This window comes from Zonotrichia leucophrys, unplaced genomic scaffold (assembly GCF_028769735.1).
Source record: "Zonotrichia leucophrys gambelii isolate GWCS_2022_RI unplaced genomic scaffold, RI_Zleu_2.0 Scaffold_44_408678, whole genome shotgun sequence".
Lineage (NCBI taxonomy): Eukaryota > Metazoa > Chordata > Aves > Passeriformes > Passerellidae > Zonotrichia > Zonotrichia leucophrys.
The window spans coordinates 237,421-255,592 of NW_026992249.1; the positions used below are offsets into that span (position 1 = coordinate 237,421).

The window sequence follows — 18,172 nt, forward strand, 5'->3', positions numbered from 1 at the left end:
ACTCCCAGGAGAGACTTTCTGAATTTGTAATCTCTTCAGAGCAGTGAAAGAGTTTTGCCATCTGGTATTGTGCGCTGGGGGCACTGTGCCTGTTAAATAAAAAGGTTCTTTCCACTTCTCTCTGAGGAATCCTTCCCAAACCGCTTGGGGGAAGAGGCTCTGTGGATTTGCTTTCTGGAGGGGCGCCCTTTGGAGGTTTTCTCCCAAATTTGCCCTAAACCAGGACAGCTGCTGATATATTTATAGAAACATTTTTTATTGTCTTTTATGGCAGTAGCCAGATTGAGTTCTATCTGGTCTTTGGCCCTTCTAATTTTTTCCCACCATCCTTGTAATCCTTGCAAGTTGCTTGCCCCTTTGTCCAAGGATGACAGACTCTCTTTTTTCCGCCCAAGTTCCAGCCAAAGGTCTCTGTTCAACCAAGCTGGTCTTTTTCATCAGCTAGTCTTCTGGCACATGAAGACTGCCTACACCTTTAGAATTTCCTTCTTGAAGAATGTCCAACCTTCCTGGATTCCTTTGTCCTTCAGGACTGCCTCCCACAGGACTCCATTAACCCATCTCTTAAACAGGCCAAAGTCTGCCCTCTGGAAGTCCAACGTAGCAGTTCTGCTGACCCTTATCCTCGCTTTTCCAAGAATCCAAAACTGTCATTTTGTGATCGCTGTGCCAAAGACAGCCTCTGACCACCACATCATCCACCAGTCCTCTGTTCACAAACAGCAGGTCCAGCAGAGCACCTCCCCTGGTTGGCTCAGCAGCTGTGTCAGGAAGTTCTCTTCCACACACTCCAGGAACCTCCTAGACTGTTTCCTCTCCAGTGTGTTGTATTTCCAGTACACATCTGGTAAGTTTACATTCTGGACAAGAACAAGGACTAAAGATTGTGAGACTTCTCCCAGTTGTTTATAGAATATGTCATCTGCCTCTTCATTCTGGTTGGGTGGTCTATAACAGATTCACACCTGGATATCTGCCCTGTTGGCCTTCCCTTGGATTCCTCCCCATGAACCCTACACTTTATCGTCACCATCATTAAGCTCCAGGCAATCAAGACACTCCCCATAACATACAGGGCTACCCCACTGCCTCTCCTTCTTTGCCTGTCGCTTCTGAAGAGTTTATAGCCATCCACTGCAGCTTTCCAGTTGTGTGAATCATACCACCATGTTTCCATGATGGCAGCTATGTCATAATTATCCTGCTGCACCATGGCTTCCAGCTCCTCCTGTTGTCCATGCTGTGTTTCTGGGTGTAGATGCACTTCATTTGGGCTATTGATCCTGCTACCTTTTTGAGGGGGAGAAGCTCCAATTCCTGTGTGACCATTCTCAGGCACTTCTGGGATTTCTAACAAACCAATAACCCTTGTGGAGCATCTCACAATGGGATGATGTAATTTTATTAGTCATGAAGTGAGACTCACTGGCCCATTAACAGAAGATATCTCACCAAAGGGAGGATTGGTTGTGGAAGAGATAAAGAAAACTGCCCCACCTGGTTGTAACAGGTGGCCCAATTAACAGAAGATAATTGCCCCACTGTTGCAGACATCTTTTCACTAAAAATCCTTTCTTAGAATTTTTTCCCTTCTGAGGAGCTGAGGCCTCAGAAACAAAATGTAAACAATGGTTATCTGCTGCTGTGGAATGCAACAGGTCGATCCGTGATTGGTCTCCTGTGGATGTTTGGATTTGGTGACCAGTCATGGCAGAGCTGGCTCTTGCTCTCTGTCCAAGCCAGCTACCTTTGTTATAATTCTTTTCTATTCTATTCTTAGCTAGCCTTCTGAGGAAACCTTCCTTCTATTCTTTTAAGAGTAGTTATAATGTAATATATATATATCATAAAATAATAAATCAAGCCTTCTGAACATGGAGTCAACATTCTCATCTCTCACCTCACCTGAAGACCACTGTGACCACTGTCACACCCCACCTCTAATAGATGGCAATAGAATACACATCCCCAGCCACATCTTGCAACCTAAGACATTATCCACCACTTATTCTATTACCATCTGCATCATACCCAAATCAATAAACCCTACACAATGAAACCTTACACATAGTTCTCACCTAAGAATAGGTTTCCCTGTGGTATACGATGGGTTTCTCCATCTTTCTGTGTTACCCACCAAGTGTAACCAGGTCCTTGAGCAAAAACAATCACACAAATGGGTTTGTCTTTGCCTGAGGTGGGATTAATCCAAACAGTCTTTCCCAAAATACCTTTCATGTGTACAACAGGAACTTCAACTCCATCCACTGTGTGCAAGGGTTCAGACTGGGCAGGACCAGCTTGATTGATAGACCCTCAGGTGTTGACCATCCAGGTGGCTTTTGCTAAGTTCATTTCCCAATTGCTAAAGGTTCCCTCGCCAAGTGCCTTCAGGGTAGTCTTAAGTAGTCCATTGCACCATTCAACTTCCCTGGCAGCTGGTGCATGATAAGGGATATGATATATGCATTCAATACCATGTTCTATGGCCCAGGTGTTGATAAGGCTGTTCTTGAAATGGGTCCCGTTGTCTGAATCAATTCTCTCAGGGGTGCCATGTCTCCACAGGATTTGCTTTTCAAGGCCCAGGATGGTGTTCCGGGCAGTGGCATGAGGCACAGGGTAGGTCTCCAACCATCCTGTGGTGGCTTCCACCATGGTCAACACATAGAGCTTGCCTTAGCGTGTCTGGGGCAGTGTGATGTAGTCCATCTGCCAGGCCTCCCCATACTTATATTTGGACCACCGCCCACCATACCATAGAGGCTTCACTTGCTTGGCCTGTTTGATGGCAGCACACGTCTCACAGTCATGGGTAGCCTGAGAAATACTGTCCATGGTTAGATCCACTCCTCGATCTCGTGCCCACTTATAGGTGGCATCTCTACCCTGATGACCTGAGATATCATGAGCCCATCGAGCAAGGAACAACTCTCCCTTGTGTTGCCAATATAAATCTTTCTTTGACACCTCTATCTTTGCAGCCTGGTCTACCTGCTGATTGCTTTGGTGCTCCTCATTAGCCCGAGTCTCAGGGACATGGGCATCTACATGACGGACTTTCACAGATAGCTTTTCTACCCAAGTGGCAATGTCTTTCCATTCACCAGCAGCCCAAATTGGTTTCCCTCTACGTTGCCAGTTAGCCTTTTTCCACCTCTCCAGCCATCCCCACAGAGCATTGGCTACCATCCATGAATCAGTGTAAAGGTAGAGCTTTGGCCACTTCTCTCTTTCAGCAATGTCTAGGGCCAGTTGAACAGCTTTGAGTTCAGCAAATTGGCTTGATCCACCTTCTCCTTCACTAGCTTCTGCGATCTGTCATGTGAGGTTCCATATGGCTGCTTTCCACTTTCTTTTCATCTCTACAACGTGACAGGAACTGTCAGTGTAAAGACCGTATCATGTTTCTTCTGCTGGTATTTGGTTGTACAGTGGAGCTTCTTCAGCCTGTGTTACCTGTTCCTGCTCCTCTTCATCAGTGAGACCAAAGTTTTCACCTTCCGGCCAGTTTGTAATTATCTCCAAAATCCCAGGGCAATTCTGGTTTCCAATCCAGGCGTGCTGTGTGATGAGGACAATCCATTTGCTCCATGGGGCATCAGTGGCATGGTGAGTGAAAGGAACCTTGCCTTTGAACATCCACCCCAGCACCAGTAGTCGGGGTGCCAGGAGGAGTTGTGTATCTGTGCCAATGACCTCTGAGGCGGCTTGAACTCCTTGATAGGTGGCCAGCATTTCCTTCTCTGTTGGAGTATAGTTGGCTTCAGACCCTCTGTAGCTTTGACTCCAGAATCCCAGTGGTCAGCCTCGAGTCTCCCCAGGTACTTTCTGCCAAAGGCTCCAGGACAAGCCATTGTTCCCAGCTGCAGAGTAAAGTACATTCTTCACCTCTGGTCCTGTCCTGACTGGGCTAAGGGCTACTGCATGAGCGACTTCCTGCTTGATCTGGGAAAAGGCTTGTTGCTGTTCAGGGCCCGGGTGGAAAGTGTTCTTCTTGCAGGTAACCAGGTAGAGTGGGCTCACTATCTGGCTGTAATCAGGAGTATGCATTCTCCAAAAACCTATGGTGCCTAGGAAAACTTGAGTATCCTTCTTGCTGGTCAGTGGAGACATCACGATGATCTTATTGATGACCTCAGTGGGAATCTGACATTGTCCATCTTGCCACTTTACTCCCAGGAAGTGGATCTCTCAGGCAGATCCCTTAAGTTTGCTCTTCTTGATGGCGAAGCCAGCTTCCAGCAGAATCTGGATGATCCTCTCTGCTTTCTCAAACACTTCTGCTGCCATATTTCCCCACATAATGATATCATCAATGTACTGCAGGTGTTGTGGAGCTTCACCCTTTTCCAGTGCAGCCTGGATCAGTCCATGGCAGATGGTGGGGCTGTGCTTCCACCCCTGGGGCAGTCGGTTACAGGTGTACTGCACGCCCCCCCTAGGTGAAAGCAAACTGAGGCTTGCATTCTGCTGTCAGAGGAATGGAGAAAAACACGTTAGCAATGTCAATAGTGGCGTACCAGTTTGCTGCCTTGGACTCCAGCTCATACTGGAGTTCCAGCATGTCCAGCACAGCAGTGCTCAGCAGTGGTGTCACTTCATTGAAGCCACAATAGTCCACAGTCAATCTTCATTCTCGGTCAGACTTGCGCACAGGCTAAATGGGACTGTTGAAGGGTGAGTGGGCCTTACTGACCACGCCTTGGCTCTCCAGCTCAGGGATCATTTTGTGGATGGGGATCATGGCATCCCCATTCATCCGATACTGCTGGTGGTGCACCGTCAAGGTGGCCATTGGTACTCGTTGCTCTTCCACCCTTGGGAGTCCTACTGCAGATGGGTTTTTCTGATAGTCCAGGCAAGGTGTTTAACTGCTTAATGTCCTCTGCCTCTAGAGCAGCTATTCCAAAAGCCCACCTGAGTCCCTTTGGGTCTTTGTAATAGCCGTTCCAGAAGAAGTCTATGTCTAGAATACAGGGCTCATCTGGGCCAGTCAGAATAGGATGTTTCTGCCACTCCTTCCCAGTCAGGCTCCCCTCAGCTTCCAATAGGCTAAGCTGCTGCGATCCCCCCGTCACCCCAGCAATTGAAGCAGGTTCTGCCCCCACATGTCCCAATGGCATTAGGATACACTGCCCACCAGTATCAACTAATGCTTCATATTTTTGTGGCAGGGCCCCTCTAGCCCTGGTTATCATTTCTTTCCTGGGCATACATACTAGATGTTCCTTCAAGGGGATCCAACAGATCATCCTCCCTTCTCTAATACCCAGCAGCTTGGTGATGAGAGGATGAGGCTACCTTCACTTTAGTGGAACTCTCTCAGTTAGTGTTTTCCTCCTTGAGTTCATGCACCTGTGCTGCCAGGGCAGAAGAGGGTTTCCCATCCCACCTTCCCATGTCTTCCCCGTGGTCATGAAAAAAGAACCACAGGTCAGCTCGTGGGGTGTACCCTCTCTCTCTTGCTGTGGGACTTTCGGCTCTGAGTTTGGGGCCTGTGACTTGCACTGCTGCGGTGTGGGAACTGTTCCTCCTCACCTCCTCCCTCATCTCCTCTTGGAGAATCTTAATTACAGCAGACATGAGCCTGTATGGGGCCATTGATAATATTCTCATAAATTCTAAGTTTGTGTGCGACAGAACCCACTGTTTCTCAGTTGTTATTGGCATTAATCATTGCAATGAAGGTGGTATATTGAGATGGCCCTAGATTTGCCAGACTCCACATCATCTGCCCTGGGCACCTGACCTTGTCGGGGTCATCATCATGCTGTCCTTCCCTCCCAAAGAGTACCTCCAATACCACCAATTCTCTCAGCTGTTGGATCCCTTCCTCAAGGGTTTTCCAGTGCATTCTTTGATGGCGCTCCTGCATTCTCTCCCTGTGGACAAACCTCTCTCTGACACTCATTAAAAGCCACTCCCAGAGGGAAAGGGGCCCTGGCTCCCTTAAAAATACCTGATTCATACTTGAGTCCTGGGTCAAGGGTCCCAAATTCCTTGCCTCACCACCATCCAGTTGCACACCTGTACCCATAAGGTCCCAGACTCAAAGTAACCAGGTTGTATAGGCTTCACGCCCCTGTCATACAATGTCTTTCTGCAGATTACAGACTTTCGTATGTCAGGGACTCGGTGATGATCTCAACCGTTGGCTCCCCTGCAGATTGTGAGGGCCCTCCTTTCTTATCATTATTATCTGACTGCTCTGATTTCATCTTAGACTTCTTCGTTTCTACAGGGATGACTGCTGCTGGCTGTGACTGCCCTTGCAGTTCAGCTGGAACCTGGACGGTTGTAACATCTGTGGGTTCCACTGCTGCCCTATTAGACTCTCCCTCTTCGAGCCAGGGGAAGGGTTCTCACCAGCTGGGGAAATATACTCCTTCAGCTATTGAAGTTGTCCATATATTGAAGTTGGAGGGGAGACGACCCACCTTGCGTTGGTCAGCATCGACTCCACTTTATTGATCAAACAATCACCTTTTATAACAGTGTTAATTCACTTCATGCATATTGCAAAATCTGAGCTCACAATAGGTCAGAGATAACATACCAACCCCTCCTTATGTTTCCAATACCAAGATTTGGGTTCTCAAAATTATTCTTGCTTTCCCAAAACAGCCAAAGATAGAACATCCACTTGTTATGAGAAAGCTGCCTGAGAACTCTGATGTGCAAGGCTCTCAAGGCCTTCATGTTTGCCACTTTTACCTGTAGTTAGAAATAATCTGAGAACCTCTGCTGTTCACAGAAACAGGCTGTGAGAATCTGCTCCTCACAGCTGCCTTCTAGGCCATCCCTGAAAAAATCTCCAACAACTCCCGGTTTTTTCTTTTTTTTTGCACAAGGAGGTTGGTATGCTAGGTCTCTCTATCATTATTCTGACCATATCTTGAATACCACCAAGAATACAAAGCAAAACAAACAAAGCATTCAAAAGTACACTCAGTATCTCTATAAGGCTCCCCAGCCATGGTCCGAGCAATGGCTTTTACTCCAAAGGGTTAAAAGGCTGTCAGCTAGTTTTCACATCCACCTCTTAATTGGGTTTCTCAGAAAAGTTCAAGATCAGTTTTACAGACTGTAATCCTTTGGCTCAAATGGCATCAGCTGGGTTATTTCTCAGTCCTTGGTTGATTTGGAGTAGTGAACAATTAGCATGCATTTAAAACACTTAAAATATCTAAACTTAACAGACTTATTTTAAGATCAACAAAACTTACATGTAAAATCAATTAACTCTAATAAAACTTAAACCAAAATCAGAAAAGTTCTATGGGCTAACTGTCACACTCTTTGTAACATAAAAATAGGCAATTCTAACAACTATCACATTATAAGCAATATTCTCAGCTAGCAAGGTTTAAATGCCTATCATAAAAGCATAAATCTATCTAACATCACTCAAACTTAATAATATTTAGACTTAAAATACTTAAAATATTTAAACTTAACAAAACTTAACATTACCTAAGCTTAATTTTAACAAAATCAGCTGATTTTAAATTCTATATAACTTATACTTAATATAATTTTAATTTTAACACAAAACTTTTGGTCAACAAAAGTTTGCTTGCTTGCAATCATGATAAAAAGCAAGTGATATCTCAAAATGAATATTAGATGCTGTATGTTTTTGTTAATCACATGCTTTTAAAAACCATGCTTTTATTAACTAAAATTTGAAATTATTAATTATTTCAAATTTTTATTCATATTTTTATTATTATTTCATTTTATTATTAATCATTATTTTATCTTATTTATTTCATATTTTATTATTATTTTCTTATTTACGATTATTTCATTTTATTATTTATCATTATTTTACCTCACAATTTATCATTATTTTATTTTATTATTTATTTAGTATTTTATTTATATTATCACTACTATACCTTCAAAAGTGGCTTTGAAGTAGGAAACACCACTTTACCACTTTTAAAAAAGAAACATTTCCTTTGGATCCAGAGAAAGGAAACAATTCTTATTCAAAAATAATTATATAGCATTTTTATAAAATGCCTCTTTGAGGAAACACATCAACAGATGTTTTCCTTGTGTAATATAGACATTTTTTAGCTCAAATCTTTAAAACACATACACTATTTAAAGTTTGTGTTTATGCATTACCTTCTCTATCAGTAATTCAGTAAAACTTTTAGTCTATACCGAAACTATTTTTCTTTATCACTCTTAATTTAGCTTTCAGGGAACAGCAAAGCTACATTGCATACCACTGGAGTAAGACACTGTTTAAAATCCTTAAAAGCAGCATTTAGGATCTAACCAAAGCCCGATAGAAAGATCTGTCTGCACTTTGAAATGCAAAACCTCTTGACACTAACTAAAAGTTAAGAGAAGAAAGCTAAAGCAGCCTAAGCCACTGCAGGCTCTTATTTTAGACTCCAGATTACCTGCAGCCAAGCACAGACATGGCAAGAACAGAAACTGCACAGACAAGAGAGAGAGTCTAGGAGCTTTAGCCCAGTGCACTCCAGCCCTGGGTCCCTCATAGCTAAGGCTCTGTTTGTAGCAGCAAGGAAAGGTAAAAGGTGCGACCATCCTACTCAGCTTCACTCTAAGCTAGTAACTGACTTGTATCACTGAATTACTAACACTGCTGAAGAAGGCAGAAGAGAGTGAGACCTGGTATTTCTTGGTAAACCACAAAACTGCAAATCTAAGTTTTCAATCAACAAGCTAAATCAACCACTTCAGAACTGCAGCAGACTTCTCTCACCTGGCTTACTACTAGTCTGAGCAAGAAAGGAAAAAAGAAAACCCAAAGCTTATGAAAATGAGTATGAAATACATATAAACTAAGATAACAGATTTAAGTAGCTATAAAAAGTACAGGAACCTTCAAGAAAAACCAGCAGATATTTGTCCATTTTAGAGCAGAGTTACTAAGAGTTAATTTTGGTCTCGCGGCGTGCGTGTCGGAAGGGGGATTAAGCCCCCCCCGCGCTGAGCTCGGCGCGGCGCGGATTTTTCTGCGCTGGGGTGCTGGTGGTGGCTGCCTGGTGCTGGCTGCGGGGCACGGCTGCTCCCCCCGTGGCGGCCCCGCTCCCCCCGCGGTGCTCAGCTCCCTGCGAATGTCGGAGCGGGCGAAAACAAACTTCTGGTCTCACGGCGCGGCAGCGGCTTGGCTCGACTCGGCATGGTCGCGGCGCTGGTGGTGCTGGCGCTGCTCCGTCCGCACCGCAGCCGCGGCGGCTTCCTCCGCGCGGGGCGTGGCGTGGCTGCTCTCGCCGTTCTCGGCTCCCGCGGCTCGGCTCCCACTGCTGCTGGGCTCTCCGCGTGGCTTCTCGGTGCGGCTTCCGCGGCGGCTCTTGCGGCGGCTCTCGCGGCGGCTTGCTCGGCTTCCGCCGCGGCCCCCCGCGGCCTGCTGAGCATCTTGACAGGTTTATCGCTCTCCCATAATAAATCACCGAATTCATGCCATCCCGCTAAGTTGTAAACCGTAAGGAGAATAAGGAAAATCCCTCCAGCATAGCCATCAGTCCAAAGTCCCGTTAAATCCTTTTGCAAATTCATCCCCTTAATCTGTCCCCTTTGTAAAAAAGGAAATAAAAAATCATATGCGGCTTGCCTTCCCATTACCTCTAATTAGCGCGCTTTTGCAGCTCTTTCTAGGCTTCGTGCCGCATGTATCGGCCAGGGCTCGTCTGTCACGGTCCTGGAGCACGGCGTCTCTCGGCGACTTTTCGCTTTTTTTTTCTTGACGCTTCTGCTGTTCCGGCTGCTTTGTCCCGGCTGCAGCTTTGGACACGGAACCCGACCCTTTACTCCAACTTCTCGTGGTGTTGCAATATCACGTCAAGGAGGTCACCATATATTGAAGTTCACCATATATTGAAGTTGGAGGGGAGACGACCCACCTTGCGTTGGTCAGCATCGACTCCACTTTATTCATCAAACAATCACCTTTTATAACAGTGTTAATTCACTTCATGCATATTGCAAAATCTGAGCTCACAATAGGTCAGAGATAACATACCAACCCCTCCTTATGTTTCCAATACCAAGATTTGGGTTCTCAAAATTATTTTTGCTTTCCCAAAACAGCCAAAGATAGAATATCTACTTGTTATGAGAAAGCTGCCTGAGAACTCTGATATGCAAGGTTCTCAAGGCCTTCATGTTTGTCACTTTTACTTGTAATTAAAAACAACCTGAGAACTTCTGCTGTTTACAGAAACAGGCTGTGAGAACCTGTCCCCCACAGCTGCCTTCCAAGCCATTTCTGAAAAAATCTCCAACACATGGTGACACCTAATGAGGTTTTTATATCGAACACACAAAAATTAGGTTACTCAAGAACTGTTACTCCTTTTTTCACCCTTTTTCTCTCGATGCCATTGTGCCTCACGTTGGGCGCCAAAATCTGTCTTGGTTTAAAAAGACAGGTGTCTGTTAAGGAAGGCAGGAGCCTCCCTTGAAATGAAAAATGTAAACCTTCTCCCTCCAAATTATTACAATTTTGAAATTAAGGGCCTCTCGGGCAAAGATATGAGAGTAGGAATAACAGTTCTTTATTAGGGAAAAAAAAAAGAAAATAAAGATGCAGTAATACTAAACAACACTGACAGAGTCAGAACACGACCAGACACCCTGTTGGTCAGGGTGTTGGTAGCAGTCTGATTAAATGGTGGCTGCAGTCCTCCTGGAGTGACAAATGTGGTTCTGTTGAAGCAGTGATCCTGTAGAAGGGTGTAGTTTTCCTCTGAAGGTCCAGTGGCCGTGTAGATGGGCCTGGTCTTCCTCTGGGAATCCAATGGAGAAGAAAGCTGCTCCTCTGGGCCTCCAGTGGGAAAAGGCTGCTTGTGGTCTTCCAATTCACGGACTATATCCAGGTAGGAATGCTTTGTTGTGGTGTTGAGGGTTCCCAGGACAAGGTGAGAGATGAGAATTGACTCCAAGTTCTAAGAAGGCTGATTTATTATTTTATGATATTATATTAAAAGAAAATGATATACTAAAACTATACTAAAGAAAGAGAAAGGAGACATCAGAAGGCTAGAAAAGAATGATAATAAAAACCCATCACAGACTCAAGGAGTCCAACACAGCTGGCTGTGTTTTGCCATTAATTTAAAAGAATTCCCATGCTAGGTAAACAGTTCTCCAAATCACATTCCAGAGGAGGAAAACATGGAGAAGCTGAAGCTTCCCAGCTTCCCAGGAGAAGAAATCCCGGCGAAGGGATTTTTCATAAAATATCATGGTGACAATGCTTGGCTCCTCCCCCTGGGCAGAGCTTCTCACAATGGGATGATGTAATTTTATTAGTCATGCAGTGAGACTCAATAGCCCATTAACAGAAGATATCTCACTGGAGGGAGGATTGGTCATGGAAGAGATAAAGAAAACTGCCCCACTTGGTTTTAACAGGAGGCCAAATTAACAGAAGATAATTGCCCCACTTCTAACAGATGGCAGTAGAATACACACCCCCAGCCCCATCTTGCAACTTAAGACAGTCTCAATGCTCTCCTGGGGTTTCCCCAGTTCAGGACACCATAATCAACCACTTCCCATAGATCCCCTGCTCTGCTGCAAAATGCACCTGCACCCGAGCTGCTTGCCTTGAATTTCTTAAAAAATATAAAAGCAAACCTATTCATACAGTGATGTAACATTATCACACATTAGGCCCCAAAAACTGTTATTGACTATTTTAGTCAAACACTGCAAGTTTTACGGCAATTAATTGTGATGATAAAATGTGATTACTTCTGAGGGGGTCGAGTTGCAACTTAGTGGTATTATGAGTTAGGATTCCCTTGCCCCTACAAAAGAAAATATTTTCAACAGAAATAGGAAGTAATCTACCATCTCAATATGGCTGAAAGTCAAGAGAGTCTGGATGCTTACAGGTTTTTTCCCAAGACTTCCCCTTTCATATTTTCAGACGCTGAAAGTATCTTGGGGCACTGGTAAACAACTGTGAGATGTACGCATTTGCAGTGTGAAGGTTTTTATCCAGTTGAAGTGTATTAGAAATCAACTTAAAATGTACATAAACATTTTTTCAGAATTTCTGCATGTCAAAGATTATAACTGCTATCAGTTTGGCTGCTTATCTGTCTGGAAACATGCACTCACACAGCAGAGATATAAGAGCTATCACTTCACAGTGAGAATATTGCTAGGAACTACACTGTAAAACCAAGTGTTTGTAATTTTCACTGTTTCTACTACTTTTACTCAATTAAATGAAAAATCCATATGGTTATGGATAGAAAAAATGGGTAACCTGCATAATTTTCAGCACACATAACTTCACACTGGGAAGGAATGCTGAGATGTGATGCACATGATGAAGAAATTATGTAGTACTCAGTCAAAATTCATGCAACGATGAGAAGAGAAAAAATTGGGGAAAAAGACAAAATATGATACAACCTAGAAGCAGCACAGGCACACTGAAAATAGGTATTTTGCAAGATTTGTTGAGAAACAAAGTGTACTGGTTTTGGCTGGGGTAGAGTTAATTTTCTTCCCAGTGGCTGGTATGGGGCTATGCTTTGGATTTGAGCTGAACACAGGGTTGATAATGTAGAGGTGTTTTTGTTATTGCTGAGCTTACAGAGAGTCAAGGCATTTTCTGCTCCTTGTACATCCATGCTGGGGAGAAGGCTGGGGGTGTGTGGGAGGTTGGGAGGAGACAGTTGGGACAGGTGACTCAAACTAACCCAAGGGATATTCCAGACCATGAAACATAATGCTCAGTATATAAGATGGGGGAAGAAGGAGAAGGGGGAAGATTTTTGGAGTGATGGCATTTGTCTTCACAAGTCACCATTACACATGATGGAGCCCTGATTTCCTGGAGATAGCTGAACACCTGCCTGCCCATGGGAAGGGGTGAATGAATTCCTTAGTTTGCTTTGCTTGAGTATGTGGCTTTTGCTTTCCCTAATAAATTGTCTTTATCTCAACCCAGGAGTTTTCTCACTTTTACCCTTCTGATTGTCTCCCCAGTCCCACTGGTGGGAAAAGGAGTGAGCAGCTGCATAAGGCTTGGTTGCTGCCTGGGGTTAAACCACAACACAGGCACAACAAAATTCCACTTAAATATTCAAGCATATTAAATCAAAGATGTCATTACATGAAAGCTCAACAACCTCTACAGATTCAATGACATTTATAGATAGACTTAAGCCTCTCAAAACTTAGTTTGTGATATACTTATAATGTCTATTATCAGCAACTAAGTGTAACACAATGCTGTAACCAATTATATTATTAGGATTATGGATTTTTACAAAAGTTTTTCATTTAGGGCCATTTTAAACTGCTATTGGCATTAAGACATCTTATAGGCTAACAGAGAGAAAGCTATATCAAAGGACTTACCAAACTGACTAAGGACTGAAGCCTGGGTAATGGGCGGGTTTTGATCCCAGGATGATGCGGTAGTGGTAGTAGAACTATTATTGTTTTGTTGAGAGGTAAACTGACCCAAACTTGGGGATTTCAATTGGTCCAAGATTTGGGATCCAGTAGAGTTTGTCAGTTTAGGAGACCCACGTTCTCGAAAGCCAGGACAAAGAACTGCAGACTACCAAGAGACAAAAAAAAAAAGGGGGGGAGAAAGAGTGGAGTTGAGTATTTAATAAATAAATTGAAAATAATTTGAACATAACCATAGGGTCAATGCCTACAGCTGCTATTTGGCAGCAACCAAAACTTCTTCAGTCCTAGATTACTAATAAATCACAGAATTATTAGGGTTGGAAGGGACCTATGGAGATCATCCAGTCCAACTCCCTGTCAAGGCAGGGTCATTCAGATCAGGTGACACAGAAGCAGGTCCAGGTAGGTTTTGAACATCTTCAGAGAGGGAGACTCTACAGCCTCCCTGGGCAGCTGTTGTAGTGCTTTGCCACTCTCAATGTAAAGAAGTTCTTCCTCATGTTGAGGTGTCACTTCTTGCACTTTAGTTTATGACCAATAAAAAAATCAGCAGCATATGACCAGACCCTCTCTGGTTATCACTGATATAACTTCATCACTGACTATGACATTACTGATTTACTTTAATCCATGCATCTTAAAATAGCATGCATTTACTAATAGTTGCATTTATTCTGTGAAAATCAGTTTAAATTCCCAATTTCAAGCCTTCACAATTGACTCAGAAATAATCAGGTTTCCACAAAAAGCAGTCAGATATGTGTTTGCAAATAACACAAAGTTTTCTGACATAGAACTCTTCACTATAAACAAGTGATTTCATCCTAAATCAGCATGCAGTAAATACATCTGCTCTCTACTCAAAAATTAATACAAGTACTTCATGTGAACTGAGAAACAATTACTTAGCAAAACCAGAAAAAAAAGTAAACTTTATTTTGTGTGTGTGAATGGAAGGAATGAAATTAAGAATTCCTTCAACATGTGCAACCTGAATTTTATAAATACTAAACCATCTCATTAAATGACCAGTACTGGAAAAGTTACTTAACCTAAAATATTTACTCATTAGGAATATTTAGAAAGCATAATATATTTTTACCAGACTTTGAGGAGAATAAGAGTTTACAGCACTGGAGCTGCCATTTCCTGATGCCATCTGGGTGCTGTGCTGAGAATTTGTGAAAACCAGGGCTTGGCCAAAGGTTTGTTGCTGGGGAGCCTCAAACGAGTGGCCTTTTGTCTCTTGGGTAAGGGTCACAGGCTTTTCAGGCTTTTGAAGCAGTGTTACCAAATCAATGCTGTAAGACAAAGCAAAGTTTGGCTGGAATAAATATGATGATTAGACTGTGCTGAAACTGAAAAAAGCACTCATACTAAAGCTGCTATACCAGCAACAGAATTATTCTGCTAGTTGAAACTTACCACTACAGCTAGAATATAAATTCTTTGCTCTCATTTAAATCATTATCAAATGTATATCATCACGTATCACATAAATAACCTATATGATTAATATAACCAAGTAACTGGAGACAAGTCATAAAAGATACATTGCGTTTAAGCTGATCCCTCCTGCCAACTCTTTATATATATTGATAATCCACATTCTCTGTATATCACAGAGCAAGGGATCAAAGTCCTACCTCTGTATGGGGTAGGTATACAGACAGTAAAGAATTAAGTCACATGCAGCAATTGAGTATGTGATGGTATGGTATTGACAGTATAGGGATAAAATGTTTCTAAAATCATGGAATATTCTGAGGAGTTAGAAAGGAAGGATAGGCCTGGTAGGCCCTGGGAAAATGTTAGGCTGCACCTGTATAATCATTTAATGACTATGACAAATAATATGATTGTTAGATGCGATGATTATTCGGTAATTGGATATAATTATTGTTTAATCGTAACAGGAATCATGAGACACGATGTTTGGGGGGTTTGATGGAAAGTACAAAATCCATGCTTGGATGCAATCAATGTCTACAATAAAACAACATAAGTTTAATAATTAATATGTAGTTATATAAGGGTATAAAAACATGTTCATCTCGAACCCATGTTGGAGTCAGATTTGGGTCTGTACCCCTGACAGCCAGAGCTTGTCAATAAAAGCACCTACATATAATCATTCCGTGATTATGTTTTCCTGAACACTAACAGTATGGAAGTCACAAGAGCAGTGGAAATAAAAGCTACATTTCTCAGATAGTAGGCACATATCCAAAATTACTTTACAATACATACCTGAGCAGGATGAGAAATGTGAATTTTCTTACATTTAACATGGCCTAATTCTGACTTAAGTTTATCCTAAATATACCACAGGCTTGGGCTTAAGAGCTGCTTCCAGCATTTTGATTAGCATAGATTTTTTAATGTCCAAGCCTTTCTTATGGCAAGTAAAAAACCAAACAAACAACCAAAACAAAAAAAAACATAAACCACAAAACAATACACCAGAACTCGAGCTGATGCACTAAAATATTTTCTAACATAAATTGAGGGACATCCACTGGAAGAATATTTGCATTAAAACAACAAACATGTGAGCATATCACAGAATAGTTAGGTTTCAAAGGGACCTGTGGAGATCATCTAGTCCAACCCTCCTGCCATATTACCTTTAAGAAGGAAAGGAATAGAATATACAATGTAAGCCAACTGACACCATGCCTTCTCCAGGTCACGCCCATATTATAATGAAAATTTTGCTGCAGTCTGAAGTATAGCAGTACAGCTGTATCAGGATGTTTGGGACCATTAGGCCATCTAGTTTTCAGATCTCATGCTATCCAACTACAGAAGTCTTCATCATACAACCTTAACCTGCTCTGTGAGGCTAATGCAGGCAGCAGATTCCACATAATTGGCCAGGCATTTAGTGAAGACAAAGACAAGCAAAGGCAGCAACTGCCATATTTTCCATTCTCTAGCTGAACTCTATATCATCAGTTAAGGCAAGTAATAGTGATGGCAAGGTGATTTTCCTGGTAAGCAACACAAGCTTTTCTGTCAACATATTTGTCAGAGCACTATATTCTGAACACTTTCTACATCTACAGGGGCAGAGTTTTCATTTTCCGGACAGCAAAGCCAGAGCTTCCTTTTCAACAACAGCAGCAGAGTTTTCTTACCAGCTATTTTTGTTCCTGCCAGTAAGCAGTCTGTGCAAAGTCAGTATTATGTTAATGGATTTTCTAAGTTTGGCTCCACTTCTGTAGTCAATAATATGTAACACAGGAACCCACAAAAGCAAGACTTTCACAATTTTGAAACTAGCTTGACCAATCTCTGGCCAAGGCTGCCCTGTGTTTTAGTCAATGTTTTATATGTGCAAGCTAGCATTGCTTCAACAAGCAGAATATTTTTAAGGTATAGGGAAACTATGGAAGAAGATCTTACCTTTGCCTAGGAGTCACATGATTCTCAGCTGGAACAGAGGAAGCAGTGAAGACTTTTGTTTCAGAAAGCTGAAAAAAGTGTGTAGGGGGGGAGAGTTATTTTAATCATACACATGCTCACACCAGTACTGTGACATCTTCAGAAATTCCATCTTAGTCACACACTTTTAAGATAAAAGTAGTCAAACAATCATTACAATCAGTTATGCTGCAGCTCTGCTTAGAAAAACAAAAACACGTAGTCGAACTTCAGCAAAGTCTTCTCCACAGAATCAATTACCAATTTAATGAAAGTGTTAGGAAATTTGATCTACTGAACACTGAATGGTATACTAATGTATATAAACATACATCAGTTTGGGAAATAGTTTAACTGAAAACTATACCAGTAGAAAGTAATTAATGCAACAGCTGGTATATCATCAGTGTGCAGACATCATTTAGGACTCCACAGAGCAGCTCTGATAAATCTCGTTGCAGAAGTCTAACACATTGTACCGTTCCCACTCATTTCATGTATCTCTGTTTTACATTTCAGCTCACATCATCAGTGGAAGCAGGTTTGCACTCAGGTATGTACAGTGAACTAGCATTCATGGTTCCTTCTTGGCACTTCTAGGAGTGGCAAAACCATCTTAAACAGATTGCTCTGCAAGCACGAGTGTGAAAACAATAAAGGGAGAACTGTGCAATTGTTTATACTAGTATGTCATGGTTTGGGCTTGGTACAATGCCAGTGCCCTTATGAGAATACTCTCTCTCTGGTGTCTGCTGTGAGATGTGACCAGGAATAAGCAAAGCAGGCTCCTGCTTAGAAATAAAGAAAACTTTATTAACTAAACTACAAGAAAAGAGGGGGAAAAAAACCACAAGGAAAATGAAAACTTTACAAAAGCATTTTCCTCCTCCCCCCCCACCAAATTTCTCAATGCAATACATTCTCCCAGATCACCAACTCTCAGTCCGGCACCACCTTTTAGAATATTCAATCTTCAGTTCATGAAGAGGAGAGGAGTCCTTGCACCATAGGCTTCCCCTGGAAACATGTTGAAACCTCGAGTGTTTCCATGTCACTCAGCACCGCCCAGAAAATCCTTTGCCATCGTGACACCTTCCTTCCATGCCCAGTGCTCTCACTACTGTGCATGGACCAGAGCTGCTTCTAGGGTTGTCTTTCAAGGATGCCTTGTCTCACTCCAAAAAGGCACAGTCTCTCCTTCGGGACATCTGTTCCTCCCAAATTTTTTCACCCCCTGGGGCCGAGAGGTACCTACACTGAACCTTCCTGGTTCTGAGGCACTGCCTCCCCCTAAATGCAGTCTCTGTGTCACAGG

The 18,172-nt window shown here is 42.7% G+C and overlaps 1 protein-coding gene across 6 annotated transcripts in view; it reads right to left on the bottom strand.

The window, feature by feature from the left end:
• LOC135460424 (ubiquitin-associated protein 2-like) overlaps positions 1–18,172 on the bottom strand; it is a 211,888-nt gene that overhangs the window by 89,776 nt on the left and 103,940 nt on the right. For all 6 annotated transcript variants that reach the window (XM_064737240.1, XM_064737241.1, XM_064737239.1 and 3 more), the window contains 3 exons: positions 16,840–16,907; positions 14,534–14,732; positions 13,372–13,576 (listed from right to left, as the gene is read on the bottom strand). In XM_064737240.1, coding sequence (XP_064593310.1) covers positions 13,372–13,576; positions 14,534–14,732; positions 16,840–16,907 — 472 coding nt within the window. The remainder of the gene's footprint in view (positions 1–13,371; positions 13,577–14,533; positions 14,733–16,839; positions 16,908–18,172) is intronic.